This window comes from Agelaius tricolor, unplaced genomic scaffold (genome assembly GCF_023055355.1).
Source record: "Agelaius tricolor isolate 1412-34295 unplaced genomic scaffold, bAgeTri1.0.p SCAF_64, whole genome shotgun sequence".
NCBI classification, from domain to species: domain Eukaryota; kingdom Metazoa; phylum Chordata; class Aves; order Passeriformes; family Icteridae; genus Agelaius; species Agelaius tricolor.
Genome location: NW_027269324.1, coordinates 1,288,321 through 1,315,830, shown reverse-complemented (window position 1 = coordinate 1,315,830; position 27,510 = coordinate 1,288,321). Strand labels below are relative to the sequence as shown.

Here is a 27,510-nt window from a genome sequence, read left to right as displayed (position 1 = left end):
AAGCCTCTGCCCTCAGGGCCGGGGCTCCAAGGCGTGCAGCCCCTCCTGTGCAGGCAGAGCTGCAGCAGAGCCGTGGGGCAGCTCTGCAGCCCCGGGCCCAGTTCCCTCTGCAGAGCACAGGGCTGGGAGCAGCTGCCCAGCCCTGGGGGCTCTGGCAGGGGGCACAGCTGGCTCAGGGTGACGCTGTCCCCAGGGCCCGGCTCTGGGCAATGCTGTCAGTGCAGCCAGGGAAGGAGCTGCATCTCCCCCAATCCAATGCCATCAGAAGGACACTTGGAAGTGTCCCTGAGATTTCAGTCCAAGCTGGGAGCTCCAATCCAGGGTGCAAACCTGTCCTAGAGCATCTCTGAGTTATGAGATTGATGGGCAAAGGCAGAGGTGTTGTGACACTGAAAATGCTGCTGGGTTGAAATGAGCAATGTGAGTCCTTGGCTGCAAATGTGGAGCTGGGCTGTGCTGGATCCAACTGCTCTCAGCAGTGCCTGGTGACATTTTAAAGGGGGAGCATGGGAAGGTGATCACCCTCCACCTGAGCAAGGTTAAAACCCAGAGAAATTCTGAACAGGTCAGAATGTCAGACCATCTCCCCTCACTCTCCACTCATCACTTCGCCTCACAGAACTTGCTCTGTTTTCCAAAAATGCAGCAGAATTGCTGAGCGTTTCTGATATCCAAGAATATCAGGAGAGACATGGGGGGAGCTTAAAAAGAAAACCCCAGATCTTGAAAATACTAAACACCATGTCTGTGTGTTACAGAGGAGGGTATATGGGAAAAGGCTTTGATTTCAGTTACAGGTATCTGCTCCAACACTTCACTGTCCTTTTTCCATGAACAGGTGCCCATGTGCAGCCCCAGCAAATGTCCAACAGCAGCTGCATCAGGCACTTCCTGCTGCTGGCATTGGCAGACACGCGGCTGCTGCAGCTCCTGCACTTCTGCCTCTTGCTGGGCATCTCCCTGGCTGCCCTCCTGGGCAACGGCCTCATCATCAGCGCCGTAGCCTGCGGCCACCACCTGCACACGCCCATGTTCTTCTTCCTGCTCAACCTGGCCCTCGCTGACCTGGGCTCCATCTGCACCACTGTCCCCAAAGCCATGCACAATTCCCTCTGGGACACCAGCAACATCTCCTACAAAGGATGTGCTGCTCAGCTATATTTTTTTGTCTTTTTCATCTCAGCAGAGTATTCCCTCCTGACTGTGATGTGCTATGACCGCTACGTGTCCATCTGCAAACCCCTGCACTACGGGACCTTCGTGGGCAGCAGAGCTTGTGCCCACATGGCAGCAGCTGCCTGGGCCAGTGCCTTTCTCAATGCTCTCATGCACACAGCCAATACATTTTCCCTGCCCCTGTGCCATTGCAATGCCCTGGGCCAGTTCTTCTGTGAAATCCCACAGATCCTCAAGCTCTCCTGCTCCAAATCCCAACTCAGGGAACTTGGGCTTCTTGTAGTTACTGCTAATTTATCATTTGGTTGTTTTGTGTTCATTGTTTTCTCCTATGTGCAGATCTTCAGGGCTGTGCTGAGGATCCCCTCTGAGCAGGGACGGCACAAAGCCTTTTCCACCTGCCTCCCTCACCTGGCTGTTGTCTCCCTGTTTGTCAGCACTATCATATTTGCTCACCTGAAGCCTCCCTCCATCTCCTCCCCATCGCTGGATCTGGCCCTGTCAGTTCTGTATTCGGTTGTGCCTCCAGCCCTGAACCCCCTCATCTACAGCCTGAGGAACCAGGATCTCAAGGCTTCAGTGTGCACACTGATGACTGGATGCTTTCACAAACATTAAACTGCTGGACCATTTCTACAAATCACTTGTAATAAAAGTAATCTTTCATATTTCTTGTTGGTTTGGATGTAGGGTCTTTTTTCCCTTGTTTCAGTTTTTCATACTATCTACAGAGAAATGTCATTGTTTCTGCCATTTGTTATTTGGTTTCTCTTCATCTTCCCTGTGGCCACAGACTGTGTCAATGAGGGGCTGTGCACTCTTGATGGTTGTAAAGGAACTAAAGGATGTCCCAGCAGAGTTTTCTGCAGAGATGCCCTTGTGTTGCCTTCTCTGGAGCTGCAGCAGCAATGTCTGTGTGCAGAGCTCGGGCAGATCAGTGCTGGCCCAGCAGCTGTGCCCAGCAGCAGCAGCAGCAGCACTTGGTGTTGCCAGTGCTGCTGCCGTGGCCCTGCCCCGCTGCCCTGGTGGCCCTGGTGTTGCTGCAGGGTCTGAGTGCTCTCGGGGCCGGGCACAGCCCTGGGGGTGGCAGTGCCGGGGCTGCAGCAGGGACAGGCCATGGGCACTGCTGGGGCAGCGCTGACGCCTCAGGCCAGGCCCTGGGGGCTCCAGGCTCCTTGCCCAGGCTCTCTCAAGAACATGGCCAGGCCAATGCTCAGCACAGAAACCCCCGTGAGCAGCCCCAGGCTGGCCGTGGGCAGGCTGGGGGCAAACAGCATGGCTGGGGCTCTGCAAGGGCCCTGGGCCAGACGGGAAGGAGCAGCAGAGCAGGGGCTGATCCATGCCCAGTGCGCTGCACAGCCCAGGGCAGCGTCCCAGAGCGTCCTCATGCAGCTGCCAACAACATCCCCCCTCTGCAGCCCTGGCCTCTCCCCCAGCTCACACAGGTGCCCCATCCTTGCAGGCACACACACGGCAGCACTGCCTCAGCAGCCCCTGTTTGCATTGCACACAGCAGGGGCAGCACCCCCATGCTGTTGCTGTGGGGACATGAACCTGAGGGAGCACAAATGCCATCAGCCCCTGGGGCCAGCAAGGGCTGGGGGACACCAGGGAAACCACTCAGCTTTGTCCTGGCCTCTGCAGTCAGCCAAAAAGTTTGTTCCCATCAGCTGGGAGTTTCCTGTGCCACTGCAGACGCTGTTGCTCAGAGCCAGGGCTGCCTGGCAGCCACCCCCAAACTGCCCTGACCATTTCCTTTCCTTCACCTTTCTTTCTTTACTCTTCTCTGGTCCAGATTTCTTCCTCTTGCCCATCCCTGTTCCCTCCCCTGCAAACAGCCCATGTCTTCCCTGCTCCTGCTGGCCACACCATTCCTGATCCAGGCCAGGAGCCATTGGCCTTCTTGGCCACCTGGGCACACTGCTGCCTCATGTCCAGCCTGCTGTCCATCAGTCCCTGCAGGTCCCTCTCTGCCTGGCTGCTCTCCAGCCACTCTGTCCCCAGCCTGTAGTGCTGCAGGGCTTGTTGTGGCCAAAGTGCAGGACCCGGCACTTGGACTTGTTAAACCTCACCTTGTTGGATTTGGGCCCTGGATCCAGCCTGTCCAGGGCCCTGTGCAGAGCCCTCCTACCCTCCAGCAGATCCACACTCACACCCAGTTTGGTGTCATCTGCAAATTTGCTGATGATGGACTCAATCCCCTCATCCAGATCATCAATGCAGATATTGAAATCCATGCTGGCTGGCTCTGATCCCTGGGCCATCCTGTGGGTGCCCTGTGATGGCACTCAAGGTGATCTGTTCCATAACCTTGCAGGGCACCCAGGTCAGGCTGACAGGCCTGGAGTTCCCCAGCTCCTCCTTCCAGCCCTTCCTGGGGATGGGCTCACACTGGCACCTCCAGTGCTCTGGGCCCTCCCTGCTGAGCCAGGACTGATGGTAAATGATGGAGGAGCAGCCTGGGGAGCTCATCCACAGCTCCCTCATCCCCCTAGCATGGATCCCATCTGATCCCAGAGACACTTGTGAGCATCTGAGTGGCTCAGCAGGTCAGCAGCTGCTTCCTCCTGGATTCCAGGGGGCTGTTCTGCTCCCTGTGCCCATCTACCAGCTCAGGAGAACACTTGTCCTGAGGAAAACCTGTCCTAATACTGAAAAAATATACTTGAGACAAACAAGGTGTTAAGTAGCTCAGACTTTTCTTTATCTTTTCTTACTATATTCTCCACTGCATCCAACAACGAGTAGATGTTCTTCTCCTACTTTTTGCTATAAATTTTTATAAAAACTCTTTTTTTTCCTTACAGAAACCACCAGATTAAGTTCTAATTGAACTTTGACTTCTATAATTTTCTTTCTGTATAACCTAAGGACATCCTTAAACACTTCCTGAGTTTCTGGTCCTTTTTCCCTCCGAGTTCTCACAAAATCTCCATGTGGAGCCAGGACAGTCATTTTCCTCTCTATCTCATCTTTTGCCATCCTGGGACAGGCTGCTCCTTCCTCCTTTAGATTACTATATTGAAGCTTGTCCATTCGTCCTGGACCTCTTTGTTCTTAAGGTCTGTTTCCCTTAAAATAAATCAGGACCTGATTCGGTACTCCCCAAATCTGCATCCTGAATAGGCCAAAGTCTGCCCTTCCTAATTCCAGTCCAGAAGTTCTGTTTCTGTCCCTCCTTCTTTCAGAGAACATTGAAAACTTGATTATTTCATGGTCACTGTGCTCCAGGCAGCCTCTGAGCCCCACATCTGCCCCAGCCCTTCTCTGTTTCTGAACAGCAGCAGACAGAGCTTTCCTTGGCAGTGGGAGTGTTACCTAAAACTCATTAAAAAAGAAAACTCCTTAACACCAGTGTAGCATTAAGAAGCAGCATTCTTTATTCAGCTGGATGCACGGGGGAGAGCTCCTCCCAAAGCCCTGCATGCTGAGTACAGGAAAGTTTCTGTTTATTTTCTGTATTTTGCTCACATATTCATTGATTATCCTGGACTAAACATACATATGATAATCATTTCCCCAAAATCATTAACATATTCCCCCTCCCCTTTACCCAAGTGTTCCTCTGTCCTGGGGGTCTCTCTGGTGGTCCCTGGTGGTCGTGGACCCCAATGTTCCAGTGGGCCTGGCTGAGCTGGCAGGACCCTGAGGCTGCTGAACGTCCAGTTCCCCTTCTCACACAATGGGCCTTGTGTGGTTTCCATAGGCCTGGGGATGTGGAGAACAAGCTCCAGGTGTCAGCTCACCTGGTGGAGACAATTGATCATCTGGTAACATGAGGTCACAGAGTGGGCTATGACATCACAGGGCAGACATATGACATCACAGAGCAGACTATGACATCACAGAGTTGGCTGTGACATCAGAGATCAGCTGTGTGACATTACAGAAGGGGCTGTGCCATCACAGAGCAGGCTGTGACATCCCAGAGGGGCTGTGTGCCATCCCAGCAGGGCTGTGTCAGGTCACTGGGTTGGTCACTCGGCCCCAGCTCCCCCTCACAGTTTCTCCCAACAAGTCCAATGCTGTCCATGCCCAGCGGGGTCCCTGTCCCCTGGGATCCCCCTGGCCCACCTGGAGCCACAGCCTCCACCAAAGGATGTTCCACAGGATCCACCCCAGAGCCTGACATGGGGACAAGGGGCCAGGGCTGTGTGACCAGGACAGCAAGGACGGGGATTATCCAGGTCACTGTGGCCTGGGTTGGGTTGCCCAGGGCAGGAAAGATGTCTGGCAGCTGGAGCAGGGTCTGGGAAGGGCCTCCAAGGTGGGGCTGGAGCCCCTGGGCTGTGAGCAGAGGCTGAGGGAGCTGGGCTTGTCCAGCCCAGAGCAGGGAAGGCTGAGGGACTCCTCATCCCAGCCTGGCAGTGCCAGCGAGGAGGGGATGGAGAACACAGAGCCAGGCTCTTCACCGGGGGCCTGGTGGGAGACAAAAGCCAATGGGTGGAAGGGGAAAGAGGGGAGATCAGCCAGGACAGGAGGAGATGAAATGAGTCAGGCTGGTTTCAGCATTTCCTCAACACCAGAGCAGCCTGACCTCCCTTCTCCATCCACCACTGACAGCTTTGCAAATCAGGAATTGTTGGAGCTGTTTTGCCCCCACTCCAGAATGAGCTTCCTGATACAAGAACCTAATTATGTTTATATCTATCACAGAATGACATTTATCTAAAACTACTTTTAGTATGAAAATCCCTTGTGAATGGTGGACTTATCAGACACTGCTGTGACGTTGCACATAGCTCAGGGAAGAGTGTGATTGTTATTGAATTGTGTCCTGTTTAACTGTGGTCTCTTGGCCATGAAGAAAAACTTTCTGTGCCTCTGAGTCTCAGCAGTTCCTGACCCCCAAAGGACACAAACCTGATGAGTTGTGGCCCCCACTCCAGTGGTGGCACTTGCACCTCCCTCCGTTGTAGTAGTAAGGGACAGGTGTTCGGAAGATTTCGGGCTGTGACGGAAAATTACAGGAATCCTTCTGCCCCCCTCCCCGTAGATAAAGATCACCCTTAGAATGTAGCCAAACAGGTAGTCCCCCTAACCTATGGATGCCAGTAACTTTCCACTCCATACTAACCCTAGAAAGTGTAGCCAAACCCCTGTCTGACGTAGAGAAACCCCTTAGTCCATAAATATCCTCGAGACCCTTCAATAAACGCCTTTAACCGTCCACCACATTGGTGTCAGCGTCCGTTATTGGCCATGAGGGATCCCAAGGAGGAGATCGCAGTGCTGGACTCTGAAACCAGGTCATCGCGGCCTTCACAAGAAGGCAACATAGTGGTGCCGAAACCCGGGAGCGACGCAAGTCCGGGCGACGGGAATACTCCTGGCCAGGGGACAGCATTCACAGCGCCGGAACAGGGGGACGCCCCGGGATCCGGGATTCGTATGGAAGCGATAGCGAAGGTCGTAAGTTTGATACATATGCAATGGGGAATCAAATGTGAGCTCAGGAATTTTAATCTCGCATTGACGAGACTCTTAGAGCTTGGGGTTATTAGTCGACCCATAGATATATTGCACTCTGAAGTGTGGCAGAAATGTACTGTCACGCTAGCAGAGGACACAAAAGCCACAGGCAGCAGCAAAAGCCTGAAAGCGTGAGAGAAGGCAGAAGCAGCCCTACGCAAAGCATTAGAAGAACGGGAAACGTGGAACGCTGCGCGTTCCTGTCTGTTAATCACGCCACAGCTGGGGGAGGGGGCGGTAACGCGAACCCCCCCCGGTGGCAACCCGATTGAAAACGGGGAAACGCGGGGGCCGGGCGCATCCCATCCCTCCTCGAGCCCAAAGCCCCCGGAACCTCCGGAGCCCCCGGGGGACCCCCTGACCCTTTCGGGGGACCCGCCGGGGCCCAAACCCCCTCTGGAACCCCCCAGAATGCCCGCGGGCCCCTCGCCCATCCCTTCCCCGCCGATAGCCGACTTAGCGCAAGAAGCGGAGGGACTCGCGTGGTCCTTTTGGGAGGGACTGGCGGCAGAAGCCCGAAATATCGAGAAGGCAAGCGCACGGACAGGTGGCGGAGGGGATCCGCCGCCTTTCCCGTTCGAATATGGCGCGGGTGGCCGGGAAGAGGGGTGGAGCCCGTCGGCCCGCGGCGGGACAAGCCCGAACCCAGCAGACGCGCATGCATGGGGGTGCGACAGAGGGCGGGCACTTGCTCGGGAGCCGCGCCCACTGCCACCACCATATATGGGAGAGATCCCTCCCTGTGGGAGGCAGGGTGAGCCCAGGGGGCGGGAGCGGCACCGGCACCGCCTCCGAGGGGAGGAGCGGGGCCGAAGCCGAACAAAACGGCAGCAGAAACCGGAAGTTCATTGGCAGTCGACTTCCGACTCTGAAGGGAGCCACAGCTCCCCAGATCGCTCTGCGGAGCCCACCGAGTCCAACAGCGACTCGGAAACAGAGGAAACAGAATCAATGCGGTTTCGGACGAAACCAAATAAAACTTTTAACACAGTCGGGAACCAGCCCCAATACGAACTCACCGACTGGGGTAAAATCAAAATCGAATGCGCAGAATGGGCACCCGCAGCATCGGTGCATGCCTTCCCGGTGAGAATTACGGGACCCCAGGGGAACCAGCAAAGAACGTATACTCCCGTTAATTCCAAAGACGTTCAGACAATAGTAAAAGCTATCTCAGAAAAAGGAATTAACTCAGGGGTGGTTTCCACTCTCGTGGATGGTCTTTTTAGCAATGATGATTTACTCCCTTTTGATATAGTGCAAATAAGCCGTATGCTTTTTGAGAGGGAGGGGACGTGCGAGATTCAGCCCCCTCCCGCTATAGATGCGAGACGGCCCATCTATGCCAACCCATAGTGGGGCGGGGGATCTTCATACCCTATGCTCCCACAGGCAAAAGCACACAGAAAGGGAGAAACATGACCTACCCCAAAGCCCTGCCCACAAAGGTCACCGACGTCCCGACTGGTGATGAGGAAGCCTTCCAGATAGGCCAATCAGCCAGGTCAGGCTCAAACCCAATCCTTCGCATGTTAGAAGCTACCTTTCTATCCCTGAATGAATCTAACCCTAACCTAACCGATTCCTGCTGGCTTTGCTACGATGTTAAACCCCCCTTTTACAAAGGAATCGCTTTAGATACCCCCTTCAGCTATTCCACAGCCGATGCCCCTCGCCAGTGCAGATGGGACACACCCCGCAAAGGAATTACCCTGAGTCAAGTCACAGGTCAGGGCAGATGCTTTGGCAATGCAACCCTAGCTAAGCGGAAAGGCGACGTCTGCACCGAAGTAGTTGAGCCCGACAGGAAGAATAAGTGGGTAGTCCCATCCACATCTGGGATGTGGGCTTGCCAGAGATCTGGAGTGAGTCCCTGTGTGTCTCTTGCCAAATTCGATAACTCTAACGACTTTTGTGTTCAAGTTCTGATCATCCCTAGAGTCCTGTACCACTCAGACGAAGAGGTGTACCACCTTTTTGAAGATAACAGCCGGCTCCACAAGAGAGAAATATTAACAGGTATAACTATCGCAATGCTGCTCGGCCTAGGGGCGGCTGGAACGGCAACAGGTGTCTCAGCCCTAGCAACTCAACACCAAGGACTGTCCCAGCTGCAGATGACCATCGATGAGGACCTGCAGAGGATCGAGAAATCCATTTCCTTTCTAGAAAAGTCAGTCTCCTCGCTCTCAGAAGTGGTCCTGCAGAACAGGCGAGGACTGGATCTCCTGCTCATGCAGCAAGCAGGCCTGTGTGCTGCCTTGAAAGAGGAATGTTGTTTCTACGCTGACCACACAGGAGTCGTTAGAGACTCCATGGCAGAACTCCGAAACAGACTGGCTCAGAGACAGAAAGACAGGGAAGCCCAACAGGGCTGGTTTGAATCCTGGTTCAATCGATCTCCATGGCTCACCACCCTGATTTCTACCCTAATAGGCCCAGTCACTATAATCTTACTAACCCTAATCTTCAGGCCTTGCATATTAAACAAACTGGTGCAATTCGTTAAAAGGCGTTTGGAAACGGCTAACATTTTGTTTCTCGAGCGCCGACAATTACTTTAAGGCGTGCCACTTACTAACACACTTACGATTTTACGCTAAATCTACTAACCCATGAAATTTTGTAACCTTTACATTTTATAAGATTTTTACTAATCATGAGGGGGGGGGAAATGTGGAGAGCTAGGGACCTGTGTGTGGAAGATCTCAGGCTGTACAGGTAGATAAGAAGGCCCCCCTCACCCTGCAGTCTGACCGTTGCTCCGTACCCAGCCACACCCGGCCGGACGTGAGCAGAGAGAAGTGACAGAGACTGCCCAAGCCATAAATACCCCTGAGACCCCTCAATAAACGCCATTTGCTGTCCACCACATTGGTGTATGTAGCATTGGACCGAGTGACCCTGGGCCTTGGGTCACCGTGCCGGACCTCCCAAACCAGGTCGCTACGCCATAACCGTCAGGAAGAGATAAAGAAAACTGCCCAATTAACAGAAGATAAATGCTCCAGTTCTAACAGATGGGTGATGATCCCACAGCCTGTGAATTCAGGGAGTGCTCAACATCATGGTTCCTTCTCCTTTCCCTGATCCTCCTTTGTCCCTCCTCTTCCTCCCACTCCTCATCTTTCCTCCCTCCTCCTCCTTTTCCTTCCTAAGCCAACTTCCTTCTCTTACTTCCCTCCCTTCTTGCTCTCCTTCATCCAAACTGGGCCTTGTTGGGGACCCTGGCTGCAGACTTCCAGCCCTTGGGGTTCCTCCCAGGAGATCTGGAAGGGGTGAATGCAGAGAGGGCTGGGAGATCCCAGGAGTGGCTTCACTGGGAGGGACTGGGCTGTACTGGGATCATACTGGGATCAAATGGGCAGTGACTGGGATTGCACTGCATTTGTACTCACATCATACCAGGATCATACTGGAACTGAGTAGGAGCCTGCCGGGTGCAATTGTGACCCTGTTGGAGGCAAATGGGATATACTGGGAGCAAGTGGGATCATGCTCTGGGTGAGCAGGAGCAGCTGTGAGCAACTGGGATCATGCCAGGAGCATGTGGGAGAACTGGGAGTGACTGGGTGCATGCTGGGGGTCATTGGAAACAAGTGGGCTTCTACTGGGATCATGCTGGGAGTGACTGGGAATATGCTGGAAGGAACTGGGATACACTGGGAAAGACTGGGAAACACTGGAACAAAAGTCAGGGTGAAAGGGAGCAACTGGAACCATGTGGGGCACAAGTGGCTCCTACAGGCAGCAACTGGGACCACACCGGGGTCATCACTGGATCATACTGGGACTGACTGGATTAACCCTGGCAGTGTCTGAGAGTGACTGGGAACACACCATGCACATCGTCCCTGGACTGGGGGTGACTGGGAGCAACTGGGAGCACACTGGGAGCAAATGGCATCATACTGGGACTGACTGGGTTGATCTAGCTGGAGGCAACTGGGACCATCCTGGGAGTGCTTGAAAGTAACTGGGATTATTCTGGGACCATACTGGGAGTGCTGCCATGGGACAAGGATCATACTAATACATAAAATTTCAATAGTCAATGTGAATTTTATTTCTATATCTTTTATTTTAAAGAAGGCCAGCAAGCAGCGCTGGTGGGCCAGGGAGTCACCGCTCCACTCACGGCACACAGCACTTACAAATTCAGTAAAGTATATATATATACTGTTTTTAAGCATAAAAAAGCAGTTTCCAGTGTGCTTGTTTAGTAGAAATGAGTAAATATCAATCAGCTGGAATAAGCAATTTCATCATCTTTCCAGGTGGTTGTTGGCTTCCTGTCCTTCTTGTGCTTGTCTGGAGCGAGGCCCCTTCACCGCTGTCTGCTACATGATTTTGTTAAGCTTTTTATTACACATAAGCATTTAGTCGCAGTGCAGTCCCCTTAGCTTCACCACAACTTCCTCTATTTTATTCTAAGCATCAGTCATCTTGCTACCTCATCTCTTTACCATACTTCCCCTAGTTCAAAGCTTTATTTGGCTATAGAAAGTTTCATAAGCCTTCTTTGTATCTATCCCAAAGAATGCATCCATTTTCCTCACAGCAGATAAAAGCATTTGCTGATTCCATTGCTGATTGACACAAATGACAAAAACATTTTTCACAGTATTGCTCACCAGATTGATGATGTGGGGATCTACCTCCCTTTCCTGTAGGGCATGTAGAACGTGCTGCTGGCTTGCGGTGTCAAAAGCCTTGGCCATGTCCACAAATACAACAGCCAGGGGTTTGTGTTCTCCTTTTGCTGACTGAATTCTAGTTTGCAGGAGTTTCAGGTTTTCGGAGCATTCCACTGCCCTTATAAAGCCTCTTTGCCTTGGGTTGAGGGGGCAAGCCTTGGTCAGTTTGGCTGTTAAAATCCTGGAGAACAGTCTTAGCAAGATGGAACCGATCAGGATGGCTCTCCAGTTGTTAATGTCCTTTAGGTGCCCTGCTTTGGTTGACTTAGGAATCAAAACAGTCCGGCAACCCCTCACCATGTCTGTGATTTTTCCTGATGTTAACCATAAGCTGAAGATCTCCATGGTCCAGGAGTACTCTGGATCCATCTTCTTGATGTCTCGTAGAGTAATCCTGGACTGGGAGCCAAGTTTTTGCTCATCTCCTGCACATTTTTCTCAATTTCTTTTGCCATAATTAAGTCTCTGAAAGCACTAATGTTGGCTTTCCCATTAATTTGGTGTTGTTGCCGCTTGGGGCGTGGCATCCCAGGTCGAGGACGGCTCGGTGGCAGCGCCTTTGCCATACAGACCAAGCACACGCACACACCAATGTGGTGGACGGTAACTGGCGTTTATTAACGGTTAGGCAGGGTCATTTATAACAGGGGTTAATGGTCAACAACACGTGGGGCTAAGTAACGGTAAAGGGGAGGGCTTCTGTCTGCCCGTAACAATGCGAGATCTTGGGGCCAGTCCCTAATCTCCCACAATTTGGAAGTTCCCAAGGCTATCAAATGTTCCAGGTGTTTCCCATCAGGCTTTAAAAACTGAATAAAGTTCGATGGGTGGGATTTCACAGGACAAACACTCTTTGTCATTCAGGATAATTTTAGCAAGTTTTCCCCTATCTAGATGGAACAGGTCTTAGAAGCAAAGAAAATGACCTTTCTTAACTGTTCTTCTTTTCATCCACTTTGGAAAAGGTCTTATTGGTCCTTTCTCCTGGCTCCCCATTTTTCTCTTATCTTGGGTTGCTGTTCTTATCTGGCTGATTCATTCAAGACATCAAAAGCATTCCTGTGCTGATTGATTGTTGATTGCATCTCCTTATCATCTATTAAGTGCTTGAATATCCACAGGAAGGTGTGAATTGTCCCAGCTGATAGCCATTCACTGAGGGTTCTGAGATAATGGGCCTGCAGCTCCCCCTCCCTCTGTCACTTGCTGTTTCCCAGCTGTTGTTATCTTTATCAGGGTGGTGACTCATCTTGGGATCTGTTTTCCTTCCAGCAGCTGCTCTCCCAGGCATCTGACTCCTCCCAAGATCTTTGTCCAAGTCCATTCGCAGGCCCCCAGCTGCTCTCCTGGTTTGATGACTCATGCCAGGTTCCTTATCTGCATCCTCAGCTGGTTTCCTGGGCAGCAATCTCCTTTTGTCCCTGATTTCTTCAGCTGTTTTGCTTGTGATGTGTGTCCTGCAATGAGTTTATTGATGCTTTTGTTGCCCTCCAACTGGGCCTCCAATCTTACCAGTAGTTCTTCCTCTTTAGTCCAGCATTTTTGGTGGGCTCCTGGGTTGGAAGTCTCTTTTGGGTGGAAAACAGCAACCCTTTCCTGATTTCTAACCAATGAATGTGCCAATCTTTTGTGTTGTCCCAGAACAATTTTCATCTTGAAGTCTCTGCTGCATTCCTCATATATCCACTCCCTGCCTGGAGCCATTTCTGCTGCTCCCCTGCATTTACCAAAGTGACAAACAATACCATGATCATTACTCTTCTCTTTTCCACATTGAGCACACAGAAAACAAGCCCTCCTTATCCCGTGGGCTACGCTCAGGTGTTCAGTCAAGCCCAACACACAGTTCACCCGGGTACCACAGCAAGGACAAGGTGGATTTGTTATCAGGAGCAGTCACAGTAAGGATGTCTTCCAGTGTCTGTTCCCCGTGGTTCTCTGTCTGAGCTGGGGATGTCGCCGGCTTGGTGTCGTTCTCCGGCTCAGCAGGTGATGTTTCTGGTGTGCCCTCAGTCTCACAATTGCTGTTTCTCTACCTGTTGTCAAGCACAAACGATTCACAGTTCCTCGGAAGGCAGATCTTCAGTCCCACACTTGGCCGTGGTGCAAACTGTTCATAGACCTCAGGCAGCCTGCTCAAACCCTCCCAGCTTGCGGGAAAATGAGCACATTCAAAGTTATTCATAAACAAGTCCAATCTAGAAAACTCTAAGTTCACCAGAGAAGCCAATTCACATACTGGGGGGGTGAGATGGTAAATTTTTCAACACTAGGTCTACCCACTTTTTAGACAACAGGTCTAGCTGGTGTTTAGAAAATAAAAACACCAGGTTTACCTTGCAAAATTGAGAGAAGGTGTCCAGTTGTAGACCCTGGGACACCAGGTCACCTAGTTATGTTTAGAGGTTTTGTTTTAAAATGGTTCCCCATTTTATGGCTCCGGATAGTAAATTTGCCACAAGTTTAGGAGAGGTAGAATAAGAAGGACAGAGCAAGGACATAGCAATCTTTTGCCCACTTTAAAATCCTGGAGTCAGATCTTGGAAAAAGAGCCACCCAGCTCTTACTGTTTGTTTCAGGAGGATGACATTTCAACAGGAGGACGTTGAACTGGCCATCCCCACCACCTCTGTGCTGGGGCAGAGATCGACTGGGTTACATTACACAGGGTTTCCAGCAGGACCATGAGGAGGTGCAATCACTGCAGCAATGCCCAGTTTGTAACTATACTCTCAAAAACTGCCTTAAGAGAATCACAGTCACTCCCGCCTTTTGCCTGCACTTCACTGAATTTCTTCACTTTGACATTCAGAGCACTGGGCAGCAATCCCATTGCATCATCACCCACCTCAGGCCTTTGGGATGCTTTGTTTTAATTAAACAGTCAGATTCCCCTGGTTTGCACCAGTTCTAAGCTGGCTGCTGGGTGCTGGCCAAGGTGGGGCACTGGCCCAGGGACCCCTGCCGGGGACCCTCCCCTGCATGAACTGCTCAGCCGACGCCTTTTCCCAGCAGTTGACAGCAGGGCATGGAGCGACAGCTACGGCTTGATCATAGCCAGGTGTTCCACAGCAGCTGGGAGTCTCACAGCAGCCAGGTACAGCTTGGCAACAGGCACGGGCAGCTCCATAGCAGCCAGGAATGGCTCCGCAGCCAGGCACCCCCTCACAGTGCCAGGGCGCTCTCCCGCCGGGGCCGGGCACTGTCTCGCCGTGGCTGGGCACAGCTGTAGGGGCGCTTTCAGTCACAGCAAAGCACAGAGAGGTGGTTCCAGTGCAGGCAGAGATGGCTACAGGGGCAGCAGCATGGCACAGAGGAGCTGGAATCTCGCAGGGGCCGGGCACCGCTTCTGAGATCTCAGCTGGTGTGGCAGGGCCTGGTGGAGGGGCAGCAAAGCCCGCTCCATGGCCAGGCACTGTCCTGCAGGAGCAAGGCATCTCACAGTGGTGGCGGCTGGGTGCCTTGCAGCGGCTGCAGTGGCAAAGCGCCTGCCTGCTGCTACCAAGTGCTGCTTCTGGGGTTCCAGCTGCGGCAGCAGGGCACAGCAGAGTGGCAGAGTGCCTGTTCAATGTGGCTCTGCAGCATGACGTCTCTCCACCCTCTGGATCAGCAGCAGCGCTCTCCATTGACAACTCGCACTGAGCTTGGGCGGTTGCGGCAGTTTCTGCCAGCAGGGCAGAACAAGGGGCAGCAGAGGGCACAGCAGCACAGCAGCCAGTCCTTTCAGGTGTCTTGGCAGCCATGGCAGGGCACAGAGGGGCTGCAGGGTGCTCATTTAACACAGCCAGGCTGCTCGGGGCGCCTCCACCACTGACCCCAGGGACGGCACACTCAGCTGGCAGCTCCCTCCCGCCTGGGGCAGCGGCACGGCCCCGGGTGACCAGGGGACATCCTGCTGGGCAAACACCTCCACCGGGGGTGGCAGCACAGTCCCGGGGGCAGCAGGGCACTCCCCAGGCAGGTCACCCTCACCTGGGGAGGCTCCACGGCTCTGACTGGTGGCCTCCTGGTGGGCTGTGCCTTCTGCACTCATTCTCTTCCCTCGCTCACCCAGCACAGCCTCTGCTCTCCCTGCTGCCTCCCCCAGCACCCTGCTTTCACCGTTAGCCTTGGTGGAGAGCCAGTGAATGCCCCATCCTTGGAAACATTCCTGCTTGGATGGGCTCTGAGCAACATGATAGAGTGAAAGATGCCTCTGCTCCCACCCCACAGCAGGCCCTGTGGTGTCAGCTACAGGAGTAGTTGGGGTCTCCTGTAGGATGCAATTCCCCCAGAGAGCAGAGAGAACACAAAGCACCACAGCTGGCAGGAACATCCTCCCATGTTGATGGGAATATTCTGGATCAACAGGCTCAAGCTGCCCAGCTTTGCCTCTTTGTAGATGGACACAAGTGTCAGAAGTGACTGAGAACCAGGAGGCCCCACAGTGTCTCTTAGTCCCCTTGGTTCCCTGAGATCACACAGTGTCCCAGGCTCCCTTTGGTTCCATGAGGCCCCACAATGTCACAAGGATCCCTGGACAACATAAGGCCCTGAGATATCTCAATGGATCCTTGGTTCCAACTGTCCTCACTGAGTCACAAGGGCCTCTGTATTCCATGAGACCCCACAGTGTCACAGTGTCCCTTTGGTTCCACAGGCCACAGGGTCACAACGGCTCCTGAGCATCTTCAGGCACCTGAGTCTCAGAGCATCCTCTCACTTCCATGAACTCCACAGTGTCACAATGTCCCCTTGGTTCCATTTAGTCCTGTAGAGTCACAAGGATTCCTGGGAAGCATGAGGCCCTGAGGTATCACAATGGATGGTTCCATGAAGCCCCAGAGTTTCACAGTCTCCTCTTGGTTCCATGGATTCTACAAGACCCTGGAGTGTCACAGGGCTCCTATAGTCCCATGAGTCTCCAGAGTGTGAACAATGTCCCCAGGAGGCCCTGCAGTGTCACAGAGGAGCAGCACTGGAGTGGGCACAGCACCAGGGCAGGTTTGGCAGTGTTCCCATGTCTGTGACACAACAGCAGTGGCAACACCAACGTTCCCCTCTCTATGATACCACAGCACTTCAAGATCGAGCATTCCCCTGTCTGTGACACCACAGGGGTGGCAGCCACAGTGTCCCCCTCTCTGTGACACCACAGCAGTGACAATTCAAACGTTCCCCTGTCTGTCACACAACAAGGGTGGCAATTCCATTGTTCCCCTCCCTGTGACAGAACAGAGGTGGCAGCCCTAAAATTCCCCTCTCTGTGACATCACAGCGATGGCTGCCCCAGTGTCCCCCTCTCTGTGACACCACATCGGAGGCAATCCTGACCTTCCACTCTCTGTGACACCTCAGCTGTGGCAGCCCTAAATCCCTTCTCTGTGACACCACAATGGTGAAAGCCAAAACGTTCCCCTCTCTAGGACACCACAGTGGTTGCAGCCCCACTGTTCCTGTCTCTGTGACAACACAGCTGTGCCAGTCCTCATCCCCCTCTCTGTGACACCACAGAGGTGGCACCCGCAGTGTTCCCCTCTTTATGACACCAACACAGTGGCAGAACAAAGATTCCCCTCTCTATGAGAAAACAGTGGTGGCAGCCCCAACATTCCAATCTCTCTGACATCACTTTGGTGCCCAACCCAACATTGCCCTGTCTATGAAAACACAGTAGTAGCAGCCCCCACATTCCCCTCTCTGTGACACCATTGAGGTGGCAGCCCCAGCATTCTCCTCTCTATGACAGCACCACAGTGGAAGCCCCAACATTCCCCTCTCTGTGACACCACAGGGGTGGCAGCCCCAAATGCTCCCCTGTCTGTGACACCCCAGCAGTGACTCCCACACATTCCCCTGCCTGTGACACCACTGCATTGGCAGTCCCAACATTGACTTCTGTATGACACCACAGTGGTGGCAGCCCCAAGATTAGCCTCTCCATGACAAACCAGGGGTAGCAGCCCCAAGGTTACCCTGTCTTTGAGCTCACAAGGATGGCAGCCCCAATGTTCTCCTCTCTATGACATCACTGGGGGCAGTGGAAGCCCCAATGTTCTCCTCTCTATGACAACAAAGCACTGGCAGCCACAGTGTTCCCTTCTATGACTACAGCAGCAGCCACCCCAACATTTCCCTCTCTGTGACACCACAGCTGTGGCAGCCCCATTGTCCCAGTCTCTGTGACACCACAGTGGTTGCTGCCCGAATGTTCCCCTCTCTGTGACACTGCAGCTGTGGCAGCAGCACTAGAACAGAAGCAGCAGCCGTGGAACACCAGGGGAGCAGGGGAGGAGCAGACAAAGAGCAGTGGAACAGGGGGAGATGAGCAGTGTTGGAGCAGCAGTGGAGCAGTGGTGCAGGAGCAGAGGAACCGTGCTGAAACAGCACAGCACAGCTTTGGAGCAGCAGTGGAGTGAGCATGAAAAGGCGGAACAGTGGTGGCACAGGAGCTCCAGCCATGGAACAGTGGTGGCACAGGAACTACGGCCATGGAACAGTGGTGGCACATGAGCTACAGCCATGGAACAGTGGTGGCACAGGAGCTCCAGCCATGGAACAGTGGTGGCTCAGCCCCGCAGCTGTGGAGCGGCGCCTGAGATGCCGAAGCTGCGGGACACAGAGCGGCTCCCAGCGCTGTGTCCTGCAGGAGCCGGCCCCGCACACACCAGAGCGATGCCCCTCAGGCTCACCCAGAGCTGGGGGCACAGGCAGGAATTGCTGCTGGGCTCTGGAAGGTGTGGATTGAGTGCATTTAATGGTGACCTGGGGGTTGATCCTACTCATTGTGGCTGCTTTTGTGCTGTCGGGACCATTCCAGTTCATCTGAAGTCGTGAACTCAGGAGAAACTTGGGACAAAAGGAATCAAAGTGCCTTCTGTCCTGCTGTCTTGCTTTGGAAAGACAGGTGCCTGCTAAGGAAGGCAGGAGCCTCCCCTCAAATAGAGAATGTAAACACCCCTGCCTCCGAATTCCTATAAATTTTAAATCAAGAGGCTCTCAGGAAAAACATATTGGAGCAGGAAATAACAGTTCTTTATTGGGGAAGAAAATAAAAGGAGAAAATAAACAATGCAGTAAACTAAAACAGCAATGACAGAACCAGAACCCAACCTGACACCCTGTTGGTCAGGCTGTTGGTAGCAATCCAATTGGAATTGTGGCTGCAGTCCTCCTGCAGTGTCAGGTGTGGGTCTGTTGCAGCAGGGCTCCTGTAGAAAAGGGTGGAGTCCCTGGGTGGATCCCATCAGGATCCTCCAGTCCAACTGCTGGCCCTGCACAGGACACCCCAACAATGCCAGCCTGGGCCTGGCAGCACTGGCCAAATGCTGCTGCAGCTCAGAGAGCCCTGGAGCTGGGACCCTTCCCTGGGGAGCCTGGCAAGGGCCCCAGCAGCCTCTGGGCAAAAACCTTTTCCTGACATCCAACCTGAGCCTGCCCCGACTCAGCTGCAGCCGTTCCCTCCACTCCTGTCCCTGGGCACCAGAGGGAAGAGGTTCCCACAGCCCCAGCCAGGGACCCGCTCCCAAGGCTGCTGCCATGGCCACCAGGGCTGGCACCAGCTGGGATGCTCAGTTTCCATGGGCTGGGGTTTAGGAATGGGATTCCCCAATTTCCTGCTCCCGCTAAAACCGCGCTGCCCTCGCTGCCCTCCCGCCTCCCATGGGAGGCACAAAAGGCAATGATCCCGGGCTGGGATAAGAACAATTAATTGGGAACAGAAATGAGATAAGGAACAAAGAGGAACAGAAACAATATTGATAATAGAAGGGATAAATAAAACTTTTAAAGGGAAAACTAAAACACAACTCACTGGGTCTTCCTGGCCATGTATTTCCCCCTGCCTGGAAAGGACACCCTTCTCCTCAGGGAGAGAGAGAGAGAGAGAGAGTTCCTTTCCTGCCCCTGGCAATGACCTGAGGTGGGAGTGAATGTAATGACAGGGCCATGGCCAGACCCTTATATTTTTCAATGCCACATCAGGTCATTGGGAGGGGCAGGAAAATTGACAGCTGTCTTCCCAGCATGGATTACAGGGAAAATGGATCCCCAGGGCTCATCCCAACGTGGGACCTCCAATGGAGAAAGAAGCTGGAGTGGTGCATGAAGCTCTTCCTGCAGCTGAGGCACTCGCAGAACTTCCCTTACTGGTGACTCCATTGGTTTCTGGTCAAATTCGAGCTCATGGAGAAGCTCTTCCCATGAAGTGGGACACTTGTAGGGCCTCTCCCCAGTGTGGATGCGCCGGTGGATGATGAAGGTGGATTTTTTTTTGAATCCCTTCCAGCAATCAGGGCAGAAAAAGGGCCTCTCCTGGGTGTGACTCTGCTCATTCAGGCAGAGATTTTTGCTGGTCTGGAACCTCTTCCCACAGGTGGGGAACTCGTAGGGCCTCTCCCCAGTGTGGATGCACCGGTGGATGATGAGGTGGGAGTTTTGCTTGAAGCCCTTCCCGCACTCAGGACAGCGGAAGGGCCTCTCCACTGTATGAATGCGCTGGTGGCAGAGGTAATTGGAGCGTGTCTGAAACCTCTTCCCACACTCGGGACACTTGTAGGGCCTCTCCCCAGTGTGGATGCGTTGGTGCCTGATGAGGGCAGAGGTGCAGCTGAAGCCCTTCCCACACTCCCCACACTCGTAGGGCCATTCCCCAGTGTGGATCATCTGGTGGCTGATCAGGGTGCTGCTCTTCCTGAAGCACTTCCCACACTCCAAGCACTTGTAGGGCTTCTCCCCATCATGAAGCTGCTCATGGACCACCAGCTCTGAGCTCTGGCTGAAGCTCTGTCCACCTTCCTGGCTCAGGGTGGGTCTTTCCTCCTCAGAGTCCCCTGGGCTAGGTTTGCAGCCCCTCCTCCTCTGGGATCTCTGTGGCTTTTCTTCCCTGTTGGATTCCTGTGCACTAGAGTTGCTCAAAACAGCCTCTTCCACGAGATTCTGCTGTGGGGATTTGTCCTCTCTGGTCTCCATCCTCAGCTCCTTCCCTGGGGGAGGAAGGACAAGGAGAGGATGGGATTTGCCTCCGTGCCAGAGGGAAGGGGAAGGAGATCCCCCCAGAGCATCCCCAGCAGGACGGGGTTGGCAGCAGGGTTGTCCTGCAGGTGGGGGCTGTGCTGGGCTGGGAGATGGAGCAGGAGAGAGGGGCAAAGGAGCACTGACTTCCTCCTCACCTGCCTGGGTGTCTCGAGGCTCCTTCCTCTTCCTTGCAGCCTCCTCTTCCATCTGGCAAAGGTTTGGAGATGGGAAATTCTATTTTGGGAAGAAAACAAAGGGAGCACACATTGTCTTTTGTACTGGATTGAAGGCAAACCTGGGGGAGAGTCTAAATCAGAATTACAATTTAATAAGAAAATTTAGATCAAGGCAATGATACAGATACACTGCCTTAAACAGACAGAGTCAGGATATAACCTGACACCCTGTTGCTGGTCAGGGTGGTGGCAGCAGTCCCATTAAATGGTGGCTGCAGTCCTGTGGGTGTGATGAACGTGATTCTGTCCAAGCAGTGATCCTGTAGAAGGGTCTGGTCTTCCTCTGAAGGTCCAGTGGTGGTTCTGGAGCTCTTGTCCTCTGGGAATCCAGTAGGCAAGCTGCTCCTGGTGTTGCAAGGCTCAGCTTATATCCAGGTAGGAATGCTTGGATCCTCCCCCTGGGCGGAGCATCCCACAATGGGATGATGGAATTTGATCAGTCCTGCAGTGACACTCAATGGCCCATTCCCAGAAGATATCTCCCCTGGAGGGCGTTATCAGGGCTGAGTCATGGAAGAGATAAAGAACCCTGCCCCACCTGTTTATAGCAGTTGATGAAGATGGCGATTGAAAACATGCATTGGGTTCCATCTTACACTGCAACCTGAAACAGTGGGGTAATCCCTGCTCAGGGGGTGAACACCACCCCCCTTTCCCAAACTGTCTCAGGTGTAAAACCCCCACCCCGGGAAGGCCACACACACAGGGGACAATGTCACACTTGCCCTGCCCCAGGGGAGGTCTCTGTCCCTGTCACTCCCTTGCTCTCCCCCCCTTTTCTCTTTCTTTCCATCTCTCTATCTCACATTTACTGTTCAATAAAATCCAGGATTTGGTCTCGTTAGCACCTTAATTTGGATAGAGGCATCTCTCTAGCAATTTTCTTAACCAGATTGCAAAATTCTTTTGGCACAGTGAGTTCAGGGCACTGTTCTTTGACCCCAGGTGCCTTTGACAACAGCATGGTTCCCTCCTCTGAGGAGGTTGTGGTTCTCTCTGGAAGAACTCTTGGAAACTCTGATGCAGCTTCCTCTGAGCGACCTATGGCAGAACTGGTGAGAAAAATGGCTGTTGTGGGCCTGGAGTGTAAAGAAAATATTTGGTTGTCCTTCCTTGAAAAGTTTGTTAAAATCACTGGAGGAAAGCGAGCAAATGTTACCAGTGACACTGACAAGGTTCATTCCCCCCATGGTGTAAAACACAAGGCTGCCTAAAGTGCTACAAGAAGGCCAGCTCAAGTAGCTAAATTCCCAAATAACTCCTGAATTCCCAGGCTTGGGTTCTTTGCCAAATGTGAGAATCATTATTCTCTTCATCCCTGTCACCTTTGTGACAGCTACTAAACACTTCCCCTTCCTTTTAATAATATCTGTATTGGGCCGAATTTGCACTTTTCTTTAATTGGAACCTGCCAGCAGCTGAGCTGGAGCTGTGCAGGAACCAATGAAACTTGGAATTGCCACAGAATTGCTTCTATTGTCAGCCGGTGCTGCGGCGGCCGTGGGGCAGAGTGGTGGAAAAAGGGGGGTCCACGGTTGCAGTGGAGGAAATGCCGGGGCCGGGTGCTGAGCACAGGGCTGAGCACACAGAGATGGTTTCGTTCTTGCTGAGCTCACACTGAACCAAGGCCTGTCCTGCCCCTCATTCAGCCTCTCTGGGGAGGGGCTGAGGGTGTGGGGGAGGTTGGGAGGGGACACAGCAAGGACAGGAGATCCCAGCTGACCCCAGGGATAGCCCAGAGCATAGGACATCATGATCAGTGCATGAAGTGTGGGGAACAAGGAGGAAGGGGGGACATTTAGAGTGAGGGTTTTTGTCTTTCCAGGCAACACTTAGGCAGGATGGGGCCCTGTTTCACCAGTGGGTAGGGCCAGCACCAAAGATACAGACACCAACTTAACTTAAGGAACAGTGTAATTTAGATAGTGCAAATTTGCAAAAAATTACAGAAGTATTAGATTGGCAAAGCAAATAATCATTAGTCAATAATTCCAAAAGAGAAGATGTTGAAATGAGTATCACTCAACTGTCCATTTCTGGCTGCAAGCTCTGGAGATTCTATCTCTGCCTTCAATCAGGGTTGCATTCCATAACAAGTCCTGGTACCAAATCCTGCTTTCCAAGGCTGGAACAGTGTCTCAGGTTTAGCTGGGTGTGTATTCAATTACCCTCTGTTAAAGGTGGGGCAATTATCATCTGTTAATTGAGCAGTTTACTTTATCTCTTCCACAAGGAATCCTCCCTCCAGGGAGATATCTTCTGTTAATGGGCCATTGAGTGTCACTGATAAAAATTCCAACATCCCATTGTGAGAAGCTCCGCCCAGAGGGAGGAGCCAAGCAATCCTACCTAGATATAATCTGAGGATGTGAACAAGAGTCTGCCTTCTCCCACAGGATTCCCAGAAGAGCAGCTGTCAGCTCCACGGGATCCCATTGGAAGACCAGGCCGATCGGCACCACCACTGGACCTTCAGAGGAAAACTGCACCCTTCTACAGGATCACTGCTCCAACAGAACCACACCTGTCACTGCAGGAGCACTGCAGCCACCATTTAACAGGAGTGCTACCAACACACTGACCCACAGGGTGTCAGGCCATATTCTGACTCTGTAAGTAATTTTTTAGTACTACTGCATTTCTATTTTTAATTTTTCCACTGAAGAACTGATATTCCTATTCCCATAGATTTTGCTTGACAGCCTCTTATTTTGAAAATTATAATTCCAAGTGAAGGGATTAACATTTTCCAATTTAAGGGAGTCTCCTGCCTTCCTTAGCAGACACCTGTCTTTTCAAACTGACACAATGCCCCAGGACAGCCAGGCAGGTGAGGAGGAAGTCAGTGCCCCTTTCCCCCTCTCTCCTGCTCCATCTCCCTGCCCAGCACAGCCCCTGGCTGCAGGACAACCCTGTTGCCAACCCCGTCCTGCCAGGGATGCTCTGGGGGGACCTCCTTCCCCTTCCCTCTGGCACGGAGGCAAATCACATCCTCTCCTTGTCCTTTCTCCCCCAGAGAAGGAGCTGAGGATGGAGACCAGGGAGGACAAATCCCCACAGCAGAACCTCATGGAAGAGGCCATTTTTAGTGACTCCAGGGCACAGGAATCCAATGGGGAGGACAAGTCCCAGAGATTCTACAGGAAGAGGGGCGCCAAACCCATCCCAGGGTGCTCTGAGGAGGAAAGACCCACCCTGAGCCAGGAAGGTGGACAGAGCTTCAGCCAGAGCTCAGAGTCGGTGGTCCGTGGGCAGCTTCATGATGGGGAGAAGCCCTACAAGTGCTTGGAGTGTGGGAAGAGCTTTAGCCGGAGCAACACCCTGATCCGCCACCAGATGATCCACACTGGGGAATGGCCCTATGAGTGTGGGGAGTGTGGGAAGGGCTTCAGCTGCAGCTCTGCCCTCATCAGGCACCAATGCATCCACACTGGGGAGAGGCCCTTCGAGTGTCCCAAGTGTGGGAAGAGGTTTCGGACCAGCTCCCATCTCCTCCTGCATGAGCGGATTCACAGGGATGAGAGGCCCTTCTGCTGTCCCAACTGTGGGAAGGGCTTCAAGCAAAACTCCCACCTCATCACCCACCGGCGCATCCACACTGGAGAGAGGCCCTACGAATGTCCCAAGTGTGGGAAGAGGTTTCAGACCAGCTCCAGTCTCCTCCTGCATGAGCGGATTCACAGCCAGGAGAGGCCCTTCCGCTGCCCCAACTGTGGGAAGGGCTTCAAGTACAACTCCCACCTCATCAGGCACCGGCGCATCCACACTGGGGAGAGGCCCTATGAGTGTTCCCAGTGTGGGAAGAGCTTCACCCAGAGCTCTAACTTGACCAGACACCAATGGAATCACCAGTAAGGGAAGCCTTGCAAATGCCCCAAGTGCAGGAAGAGCTTCGTGCACTACTCCAGTTTCATCCCCTATGGGAGGACCCACGTTGGTCAGAGCCCTGGTGACCCACATTCCTGGTGATCCATGTTGGAAAGACACTGGGCTGGTTGTTCCTTTCTTTTGGCCTTAATTTTCTTTGGATTAATCTTCATCCCTCAAAAACAGAGAAAATTGGGGTAAAAATCAATAAATTCATCAAAGGCATCTAAAGCCTCACTTTTTACTTGTGTTTCAGAGGAATCTGGGATTCAGGGAAATAATTGGGAGAATTTGGGAGTATTTGATTTAGTTGTCTCCCTTTCTTGGTACTCAAAGAGACAATAGGGTTTGATCTGTCACCTCAATGCCACTGAAACTACTCACTCCCACCCCAAAATTCCTCGATTCCACAGCCCCTTGGGGTGAAATGGGGTTGAAAGGGATTGGGCAAAGTGGAATGCAAATCAGGAGGGTGAGATGAGCATTGAGTGGGGCAGGATGGGTGGGATGGGTTTTGAGCCGTGTGGAATGGGGGAAGTACAGCTTGGAAGGGATGTCTTGATGTCCAGGAGGGGTGGGAAGGGTTGGGGTTGGGACTGGGGAGGTGGGCTGGGGTCGGGAATAAGACAGCCAAAGTTTGGGGATAAAGGGAAGGGAAGGGAAGGGAAGGCCGTTATTGACTGAGTTTTTGGATATTCCATGTTCATGAAGAGATGCCGGGGTATCTCACATTTCTGAGGTGGTTTTGGGGCACTCCCCAGCCTTTGGGTGTTTCCTGAGAGCAGCTCCATGGAGCCCAATTGCCAGGGGTGGTTGCCATCGGCACGAGCTCAGGGATGTAGCCAGAGTCCATTGCCTCGGTGCTGGAGAGCAGAGAAATGATGAACGGCCCCAGACAACTCCAGTGTGTGTTTGGAGACCTGTGAGCTGACTGGGGAGAGGCCAACAGCAATGCCCTGGAGAGATGCACCTTAGACTCCAGGCATTCCCCACAGCTCAGGGTCAGGAAAGAAGCTTCCCCCATGGTGCCTCACAGCACTATGTTAATTTCTCCCAGTTCTGTCCTCCCTATTGGCCCTTTGGCTTTTCTACCTCTTTTACCCTTATATGTTCATGTTCTAGGGGGTTCTCCCTTCCCTGTTTTCCCATTGGTTTATGTCTCCACCTATCCTTTCTTGCACTCCCTATTGGTCCCTTCCCTGTGTACCACCCCTGAGCCCTCAGAGTACTGGATCCTTGATGCTCTCCTACACCCCCTCTATCCTGATTTATACCCTAGACCCTCCTTTGTCTTTGATTTTTGCCCCTGGACCTCTTCATCATTGCCTGAAATAAAACACATTAAAACTCTATGCCTGGACCCTCCTGTGTATTCACTGCTGAGCTGCTGTGTCTGTGTGTCTGTGTGTGTCTGGGTGTGTGTGTGTCTGTGTGTCTGTGTGTGTGTGTGTTTGTGTGTGTGTGCATGTGTGTGTGTGTGTCTGTGTGTGTCTGTGTGTCTGTGTGTGTCTGTGCGTGTGTCAGTGTGTGTGTGTGTCTGTGTGTGTGTCTGTGTGTGTGTGCGTCTGTGTGTTTGTGTGTGTGTCTGTGTGTGCGTGTCTGTGTGTTTGTGTCTGTGTCTGTGTCTGTGTGTGTGTGTGTCTGTGTGCGTGTCTGTCTGTGTGTCTGTGTGTGTGTGTGTGTCTGTGTCTGTGTGTCTGTGTCTGTGTGTGTGTCTGTGTGTGCTGGTGCTCCTGTGGCTCCTGCCTGTTGGTGCAAGATGCTCTCAGGGAAGGTTGCATTCACCACCACCGCAGACCACAACAAGCGGAGCCCGAACAGGGACCTTTGTCTGGTACCCCTGGAGAGCGTCTCCAGCATGGCTGCAATCTAAGTCGCCTTTGGGTCAGCCACTACCCTAAGGCAACCTCTGAGTTTTATCAGGGCACGCTGAGGGGAGAGACCTGCAACCCTCCCAGAGTCACGGACTGGAGGATCGCTCTCCTTGACAGACCCACCACGAGATCCTTTGTTGAGGCACTGCTGGATGAGTATGTTTCAGTCAGTGTCCCCCTTTTCTTTTATTTTCTCATTTTAAATCCTGTGGGTGGGAAGACTGCAGAATATGCACAAAACTCATTGTTCCACAACGGGAGATTTATATCCAAGTTACATTAGCCCTTGTTGCTTGGGGAATCATTTTTCAAAGGAGAATTTGAAAGCTTTTTATCATTTTCTTTTCAAATATTTTATGTTACAAGGAAATCAGTTTCACCACTTGAGATTTGGGGTATGGTCGGGATCAAGTTATTTGTTTTAAAAATGCAGGGAAATTTTAAAGTGGGGAAGTTTTATTATCTTTTTCGTTCCATTTATGTTAAAAAGCTTTATCTTCTTTTTTTGCTATTTATGATTCAGTTAAAAAAATCAGGGGAAAATTCAGGAAAAGTTTTGGGTCCCCAGTTCAAAACCCTTTCCACTTCATCCTCTCCCCATGCCCCCAAACCCTCTTCCCCACCTGAGGAGCAATCAGCAGGCAGATGTCACTATCCAGCACATGGTTGCTGCCGTCTCCCTGACGCGTCCCGATCGCCTCTCTCCCCTCACCAGGATGGCACTGGCCGTGCTGCTCTGGACCTTCCCCTCAACCTTCCTCCTGTGCCTGCATACCCTCTTTCATCTCCCCCAGTGGCCATTACCCCACAAAATGGTGCCGGCAACATGGCCAGCCCTGCCATTTTGTCCCCTCCTGATCCAAGTTTTCCCACGCTCGCACCCCAAAATGGCCACTTTCCTGTTCCTGCTCCTCCATTGTTGGGCTCCTCCCCTGCAACACATTCCCCTCCACCCATTGTGTCGATGGTTGTCCCTGTGTTGGGATCCCAACCACCCTTCCCGACGCAGGCTCTGCCTTTCCCCTTGTGGTCTCCACCTTCTCCACCCCAGGCTCCACCCCTGGGGCCATGACACTTGTGGCTCCCACATCCCCGGAGCCGGAAGTGGCCATGATGGTGACCGGAAGGCAGCCATCTTGGCTGCCAGCAGCCCACGGCACGGGGCCGCACCGGTTACCCAGGAGCAGCGCTCCT

The 27,510-nt window shown here is 52.8% G+C and overlaps 1 protein-coding gene and 1 pseudogene across 1 annotated transcript; both read left to right on the top strand.

The window, feature by feature from the left end:
• LOC139605320 (zinc finger protein 850-like) overlaps nt 1–24,544 on the top strand; it is a 364,871-nt pseudogene extending 340,327 nt beyond the window's left edge.
• On the top strand, nt 862–1,794 carry LOC139605312 (olfactory receptor 14J1-like). The gene has a single exon (XM_071456675.1). The coding sequence runs from the start codon at nt 862–864 to the stop codon at nt 1,792–1,794; it is 933 nt and encodes a 310-aa protein (XP_071312776.1).
• Nucleotides 24,545–27,510: the final 2,966 nt, after the last annotated feature.

Bases quoted from the DNA above. Each gene is read 5' to 3' on its own strand.
- LOC139605312 (XM_071456675.1), top strand. From the start codon at position 862: ATGTCCAACAGCAGCTGCATCAGGCACTTCCTGCTGCTGGCATTGGCA.